The sequence below is a fragment of the Morus notabilis genome, unplaced genomic scaffold (genome assembly GCF_000414095.1).
Source record: "Morus notabilis unplaced genomic scaffold, ASM41409v2 Scaffold114, whole genome shotgun sequence".
In the NCBI taxonomy this organism is placed as follows: Eukaryota; Viridiplantae; Streptophyta; class Magnoliopsida; order Rosales; family Moraceae; genus Morus; species Morus notabilis.
The window spans coordinates 620,664-629,528 of NW_010359462.1; the positions used below are offsets into that span (position 1 = coordinate 620,664).

General features: G+C 31.4%; 1 protein-coding gene across 3 annotated transcripts in view; it reads left to right on the forward strand.

Annotated features, from left to right (window-relative positions):
- LOC21402697 overlaps positions 1-8,865 on the forward strand; it is a 14,583-nt gene that overhangs the window by 659 nt on the left and 5,059 nt on the right. The window contains exons 1-3 of one of the 3 annotated variants that reach the window (XM_024163160.1): positions 4,426-4,750; positions 5,807-5,937; positions 7,236-7,703. In XM_024163160.1, the coding sequence (XP_024018928.1) occupies positions 4,527-4,750; positions 5,807-5,937; positions 7,236-7,703 (823 nt within the window). In that variant the 5' untranslated portion in view covers positions 4,426-4,526. Of the gene's footprint in view, positions 1-4,425; positions 4,751-5,806; positions 5,938-7,235; positions 7,704-8,865 lie in introns of those variants that run through there. The other 2 variants (XM_024163161.1, XM_024163162.1) reach the window with 2 other exon arrangements.

Sequence of the window (8,865 nt, forward strand, 5' to 3'; positions counted from 1 at the left end):
CTACAGATGAAAATACGCTTAGGGTGAATTTTTTACTCGATCTAACTTATACAAATTGATGTTAAAATGCGACCCTTAGCTTTGAGAGATAGATCATTTGGAATCTGAATTCGAGAAATAATTTAAGGGATTCGCATTGCCTAGTCATTTCCAAAGCAACAATAAGAAGTTTCAATCTGGCCACATTATTCTCCATGAGAAGTTTCGATCGAATTATAATATAAGCAAATTTGGCGATGATTTTATTAGCCATTGACTGAAGAGTCACTTTCTTCGGAGTACCTTTAAATAAGGAGACATCAAAGGATTATTCAGTTGCATTTTTGAGTTATGGTGATTTGAGTATAGATCTTGAGTTGAATTTGAGTTATAATTTGAGTTGAAGTTGTAACTTGAGTTTGTGTTTGGATGTGCACATTTGAGTTATGATTTGAATTGAGAATCTATTTAAGTTTGTGTTTGAGTGGGTCAAAACTTGAATTTGTATTTAAATAATATTTTAATAAAAACTCGATGGTGATGAAAAATTTTAATAGGGTATATGGGTAGGGTTTTATTCGTCTCTTCATTGTGAACGCATAAATAAAATCATCTCAAACAGAATTAAAATGGAAAAGTTGTGATGTTTTTAAGAATATAAAAAATATTGTTCATTAACTTGAGTTTGAATCTAAGAACTTGAGTTGAAGGAGAAACTTGAACTCAGATTTTAGCCCTAAACTCAAGTTAAAACTCGAGTTAAAACTCAAGTTAAAACTCAAATTTTACAAACGAACATGAACTTAAATAAAATTGTAACTTTTGTTCAAACTTTTTTTGAGTTTTACTCTAAAAGAACAAGTCCCAAGGTTTTAAAACAGAAGAGATACCTGCCACGTAGACAATCGATGAAGAATAGCTATAGCCGGATGATTAGAGATATACTTTCCAAAAAGGATGTCTGTTTTTTTAGCATGTTAATCTTCTATCCCAATAAAGATTTTAGGATTCAAAAATCACCTTTAGACAAGCAATGTTTTTATTTAGAGCACATTTATGAGTTGTTTAGTTCGCTGATTTGAGTTTTAATTCGAGTTGAGATATGACTTTATGTGAGAGTTTTTTACTGTAAGAAAAAAGTTAGATGTGATTGTTTCTGAGAGCTTTTTACTGTAGCAAAACTCGAATCGGTAAAATGAACTGGGCCTTAGTATACTGGTTCTAGAATCCGGAACCATGATTCTAGTTTAAATTAGTGTTTGTTTACAAAAAGTAAAAAATGGTTCCGATTTGACTCATCTATAATCAGTGTTTAGTTTGAATGGTTCTGATTCAATGTTTGAATCTTAATGTGATATTTTAAACCAGAATCACCCATAATTTTAAAACTACCCTCTCATTTGGTTTTGGGTGGTTCAAACTATTAATTCTGATTCTAATTTCAGAACCAGGATTTAGACCCAAAATTATAAATCATCATTCTGATTTTAAAATTAAAACTAAAATCACCTCAATTTAAACCTTCGTACTAAACGAAACCTTAATACTCCTACAAAAGAAGAATATTATCTGCAGAAGGTAGATGGGATACGTACCGCCTCGGTGAGAGAAAATTGTTGTTAAGATTTCTTCAACAACTTTCCTATGCATGAAATGACTCAGAAAATCATCACCAACACAGACAAGAATCGAAGACAAAGGATCTACCAAACCATATTTGAAAAACCCCTATGGAGAACCATTAATAACGATGGACAATGGCGGAGCTATTCAAGGACAAGTGGGGCGCCCCCACTCATTTTTTTTAAAAAATAAAATTTAACCCTTAAAAAATTTAAACTTTTGCCCTCACTAAAATTTTATTTTTCCATACATGCGCCCTACTATTTTTTTTTAATTTTATTTCTACATTATTTATACAACTTTACTCCTTTTGGCTTTACTCATGAGCTATTGTAATATGTACTATGATTTATATATGAAAACTTTTTATGGTATTTCTTTTAATCTTTATACCATGCATTTTGAGGTTAAAAAATGTATACTTTATATTTTAAAATGTATTACATTTATACATTTTAAATTCATATTAAATACTTACATTTTTTCAGTCAAAAGTTGATTTTCAATATGAAAATATCCACATATCCTCATATTTTACAATTGACTCTTCCTTTTTCAAAAAAAAAAATTATGGATGACATTTAGTGTCTTTAAGTGGTTTAAAATGGACTGTGGTTGATGAAAGGCAAGAAATTAGCATATATTAGAAATCTGAAAGTATAAATATGGTCAGCTCTAAAATATAATATTGTATATTTTTTAGCATTTTAAGTATAAAAATGAAAAAAAAGCCTTTTATGGTAGGATATCCTTATCGATCTAATCAAAATCACATTAAAATTAAAAAAATATACCTAACAAATATATATATATATATATATATCAACAGTTTTCTTTTTCCACATTATATAATTCTTATATGTGTTTGAGACATTACAATTTTTTTTGTCTGTTCTTTTATATATATATATATATATATATATTTTTTTTTTTTCAACTTTGGAGTTTTCTTTTTTAATTGTATTTGTGGAACAATAATGCAGGCAATAAAGGTGCTTAACATGATTAAGCTATTTGGGAAACCAATACGTGTGAATAAGGTATTTTCATTTCCAAGCTAGTACCTTTCATATTTCTATGAAATATAAACCTGATAGAAATTTACATAGCTTCAATAAGTTATAAAAAATTGTTATGTACTTATGTGATGTGCAACTTTGATTGAGTCTGTGGTCTAATTTCTTCCTAGGCATCTCAAGATAAAAAGAGTTTGGATGTGGGGGCGAACCTCTTCATCGGAAACCTTGACCCCGTAAGTACTAAAAAATGGTAAAAATTTGTATACCAATGTTAATTCTATACTACCAGGTTTAAACTTTGTAACTTGTTCTATTCTTTTCTGGCAGGACGTAGATGAGAAACTTCTTTATGATACTTTTAGTGCTTTCGGAGTCATCGTTACAAATCCAAAGGTATGCTTTACTCATACATTGGCATACAATTCATGAGCTGTTTTGTTGAATTGTCAAAATTTTTGGCGAATATTATTATATTAGAAGAAGAGTGGAAACAAAAGGAGATAAGTAATTATGTATTATCCAGTCATGCAGTTTATCGTCATTTATGCAAGTTACTGTTGCTAAACCTTTTCATGCTTACGGAATTTGCAAGTGCTGGTACGCATATTATCTAGTCTATCTTTTACATGTCTGAATGACAGTGCATTTTCTTGTTTTTTAGCTTTTACTAAATTCAACAAATGTGTATGAATTGGCTAAGCCTAAAACTTGTACATATTATGTTTTCGCTTATATATATATATAGCACTACGCCCCCATTAACATTAAAGGCTAGCTCTGCCACTAACGATGGATAAACTGGCCTAGTTAAAAATTTCTGAATCCAAGATAGGAACAAAGTAGAAAAACCAAAAGTATTTCCTATGTTAAAATCTTCTGTGTGTTAGGAATTCAGATTTTCCGGAGGGGGGAAAAAAGGAAAAACAAATAGAAAGGGAAAAATATGAAGTAAATTTTTAATAAAATCTTTTCCGATGTAAAACTATATTCATTTTCAAGAAATTATTTTTAAAAATTTAGCATTTGAGTTAGAAAATCATTCTCTATTGTAATATTATGTTTAATTTAAAAAAATTTATAATTTTTTTTTAAATATTAAATTTTGTAGATATTATATTTCGTGCTAAGTTTAACTAGCACCTAATGTCGTATGACAAATTTTGATATTTAGGCATTGTTCACTTTGCGGATTTGATTTTTCAATTTAAGTTAAAATATTATATTTTTCTGAGAGTTTTTAACTATAGTAGAAAAAGTTAAATGTGGCATTTTTAGAGAGCTTTTAATTATAAAAACCTAAAATTGAAAACTCAAATTAGTAAAATGAACAAAGTCTTAGTTACTTACCAACCAACGTGTTGAATTTTTTTTTAAAATTTATTGAAAAAATTAGTTAATCGAAAATATTGTTATGGACTGAAGTACAAAATAAACAATATGTCGAATATGCCATTTTATTATTTGTCATGTCATATATGACATTAGTATTCATATTTACATTTGAGATTTTTTAAGTATATTAAATATAGATGTAGACTATATATACATTTGTATTCATTTTCGTCGTAATTTATATTTATTCAATTTCATTTTTTTGGATAATTTACATAAAAAGTCCCTTAACTTTTTAGTAAGTAATATTTTAATTTTTAATTTTTAATTTTAACAAAAACGATCCTCAAAATTTTAAAATATTAACAATAAGTCATTTCCATTCATTTCGTTAAATTTATCACGCACGTGACCATCTCGTGTTAATGAAAATACAAGAATGCGCTCATATCTAAAACAAAAAGGGGAAAAAAGAAAAATTCTTGGACAAGAAACCTGCAAGCCCTCCGTTCTATTTCCGGCGAACCCACTGTACTTCCCTCCCTCTCCGGCGAAACCCATTACAATCCCTCTATGGAGAAACCGACCACCCCGACACCCCTCCATTCCGTCTTCAGCGACCCCCCTTCGGCGACTCATCACACCGTTCGCTACAAACCCCACGACCTCCCCTCCGCTGCAGCCTTCTCCGTCGTAGGCCTCCCCGCCGCGATCCCAGATCTCCATTGCGATAGCCAGATCTATGCGAACCCAGAAGGCCGCCGGCCGCCGCCAATATCTCGTTGCTCGCCGCTCTGGTATCTTCTTTGTAATTAATTCCCAATAAATAACAAACCAAAAAGGTAGTCACTACCTTACGTCTTTAGTCACCACATCACTGCAATTTTTTTGTATTCATTTTACCGATATACCCTTGTACATCAGAAATGGATTTGTTTAAGAATAAATATTCAAAAATGGAGCTTTTTTTTTTTTTTTTTGGAGCAAAAAAATGGGGTTGTATAAGCATTTTGGAATTTCGACCAAGATGAATTATATATTTGTTTCTGGGATTTTTTTTTAAGGAAAGGGTTTTTCTAACTTGATTTTTGTTAAGTTGTAAATTATTATAATTTTACCGATTTACTCTTGTACATCAGAGCACATGCAAGTCATGTGATGCATTCGGTGAGAAAACGGAAATGGCTTAATTGTCAATGTTTTAAGAGTTTAAGGATTGTTTTTGTCAAAATTAAAAGAAGAGGGACCAAAATATTACTTACTAAAGAGTTAAGGGACTACCGGTGCAAATTAAATTTTTTTTTCGATATCAGGATCTCGTACGATTCATTTCTTAATAATTACATGCGTAGCGTAGTATTCTCTATATATTAATGTGATAAATTTGGATATAAATAACTCAATTTATGTTTACAAAGAGGTTCCTCTAGCTAATTACCCTTGTTTAATCACAACACACTACACTTTTCTCTTCGATCCTAACTTACATCAACAACAACAATAACAACAAGCCTTAATCCCAATTTAAATGGGGTCAGCTATATAAATTTCACTTTTTCACGCAGTTTTGTTCGAAGTTAGACTTTCCTGAAGGCCTAAATCTAAAATGTCATTTCTAACTACTTCGGTCCATGTAATTCTTTTGATCCTAACTTACATCGATGCAGAAAAATTTAACTTTAGGTAATTTTGATTATAATAGTTTTGACCTTCTATATTTTTGTATTTAATCTTCTTTTTATTAGTAAATTTGAGTGAGTGGCTAATTTGAATAAGGATGAGTTGCTGATGTGTGCCGGTCAGATAATATATGTTGTTGCTCCGTTTAGTAATTGTGATTGTGTTTGCTGCAGGCAAAACAAGCTCACATTTATGGCCGCAACAAAGAGTACTGCTGAAAATATTCCGCGACTGCTATATGTCAATCCTAACTTGGGATTTAGCCTTGAAGAAACTCCCGATTCGTCACTTAAAAAAATTATCAGTTAAGTAGCGACACTTAATCTAAACAATATTTATGTATAGAAAAGTTTTTGCTATGGTCCATCCAGCATATGTAACATATAAAAGTGAAACATGTAATGACACTCATCGAATGTAACATTGACATTGGAGAGGCGTAACATAGTCAATATTATATTTAATGACTATCATGTGACGTCTAATGTCGATGTTACATTAAATAAATGTCATGTTACATTGTTTACTTCTTCATATTATGTGGACCATAGCAAAACTCTACACACACATATATACATTATAACTCAAAGTAGAAAATGGATAGTATGTATTGGAGTACAAAATAAAATGTTACATATGCTATTTTATTACTTTTTGTGTCAAATATGACATTAATATTGGTATTTACATTTAAGTTTGGAAGAAAAATAATGTAGGACTTTAGTCTATCTAGCTTTGTAGGCTCAAAGAACCCTTGGAGTAAGGGAACTTAGTAAACCAACCACATACACAGAATCGTACTCAATTAATTATAAAATCCAATTAAGTTTCTTGGCACATTCTATATCAAAAGTGTTTGAAATGCAAACCAGCCCTGCAGAAACCTCTATTATAAGTAAAATATACCACCACATTCAACAATATTGAGAGAACTTTATATATATATATATATATATATATATATATATAAAATGCTTACGTATATATAATGCGGGATCGAACCATCGTTCCAAATGAAAGCTCACACCACTATACCCTACGTATTATTTGACCTATAGGACCAAGAGAACCACTAGTTATTTTGAAAACAAAAAACTACCAATAGAAGTAATACCATATAGCTGCAGACCACTTACGCTTAGCTGTAAAGAAATTAGAGGATAAGAAATCTAGAGAGAGGATGTTTTTGATATGAGAGAAACTGAGAATTGAAAGAACATTCTCATCGACTTGAATAATCTGTACAGCTTTGAGTAGTTAAATAAACTTTACAATTAACAGCCTTCTAACTAACTAGACCAATCAGGTCTTAACACGTGTGAGCTGCCAAAGCTAATAACTAACTGCTTAACACGTGTGAGACTTCTTAACAAGCTACAATAATATAAACATTGAGTGTGTTCATTTTAGCATAAACAACAATTAACTTGAAACTTAATGACAAAGAGGCGCGAGAGTTGCTTATCTTTAGTTTTCAACTAACATGAATGCCATTGATATTGTAACTTGTAAATGTGTTTTATGCTTTGAATACATCAAAACTCTGCTATGTACATTGATGAAGCGATTACTTAGCATTCCTTCTTTATCTTTTTTGGCTAGCTTTACATCATAGATATGCCCCTCTAGAGCATGCTGCAATAGAAGGTAATTGGGAAGTTGCTAAAAAGTTTTTGGATGATGACCCTAGCGCAAAAACAGCTAGGCTCGGACCCCGGTCGATGACTGCATTGCACGTTGCTGCTTTAAAAGGGCATGTACAATTTTTGAAGAACATGGTAGAATTGATGAATGAAGAGGACCTCGAAATTCGTGATGATCGTGACTATACCGCGCTCGAGTATGCTGTCATAATGGGGAACTTAGAGGCTGCAACAACGTTGATCAATAAAAATTGGAGATTACCAAATCTTTTGGACGCTGGTGGAGATTGTCCACTCGGCAATGCTGTTATTCAATCTGGCTTGGTGAGAAATGCAGAAATGGTATGGTATCTTGCCTCCATGACAGTCAATGAACAAGTCTTCACTACGAATCTTGTTCACGCCCTCGTCATAACTGGTTATGTTGGTAAGACTGTTTCTTCTTCTCGAAGGGCCAATTCTACATTAAAATATATAATATAACATACATGACATTTATTTTTTGTTGGTGGACCTTTTCAAAATCTTTCTTACATTTTAACTTAAGTAGTTTGTGTTTATTTAATTCTTTAATTTAGCTCGTTCCTTTTATTTAGATCATATTAGCAAGGCTAGTAATAGATTCAATTTCAAACTTCTCATCTAATATTAATATATCTTCTTAATTCATTAATGCAAAAATTGTACTGTCATTTTTCAATTCTTAAATCTATTATAGTACTAGAGTTAAAATTGATTCTTGGCCTCGAATCCTATCCTTTATTCCCCCTCTCTTCCGGCTTAGCCCCCTAACTTCTGTTGCTACACTTCGTGCGCTATACCTCTGCGTGCAACATGACCCAATAATCAATCCTTTTCAATCATCAACAAATTGGTACCAATTAGCTAATAAAATCATTCACGTGCACCACTTTTTCCCCTTCCTAAATGGGCGACAAAATTCACCCATTTTCCCTTTTAATAGCGTTTTCTCTTACAAAAATTTAAATTTAATTTTTTTACTATAGTGTTTTTTCTTACATAAAAAATATGAGTTATGACTTGAGTTGTGAAAAGAACACACTCATATATAATATCTTTAGGAAGTTAAAAAGCTAAAAGTCTTATATTAGAAATGTAAAAGGAAGATAAGTGCTTTATATGGAAATATATGCAATAAGAAAATACTAATTATGTGTGTATATGGTGCTACTATGCATCATGCGTGGGTGTTGGGCTTTGAGGGCGCTTTTAGAGGCGTACATACTCAACATCCAACCCAAGGAGCTGAGGAGCCTTCTTTTTAATCGTCGTAGCCTTCTAAATTAATTTAATTAGGACTGTTGATCTGATTGGTTACAATCCAATGGTCAGTTTAAATCTGAACTGTAGGTCAAATGGTTATGTCTTCAGATTAAACAACACCTTAAATGAAGTATTTCATACGCCTCAAACCCACCATTTTTATCCTACTTTTCTGTACCCAAAAAATTTTCCACCCCATTTTTTTTAAACATCTACCACACATCAATCATCTCCTACATCCAAGACCATAACGGCATAATTTAAAAAAAAAAAAAAAAAAAAAAAAAAAAAAAACCCACACCCCC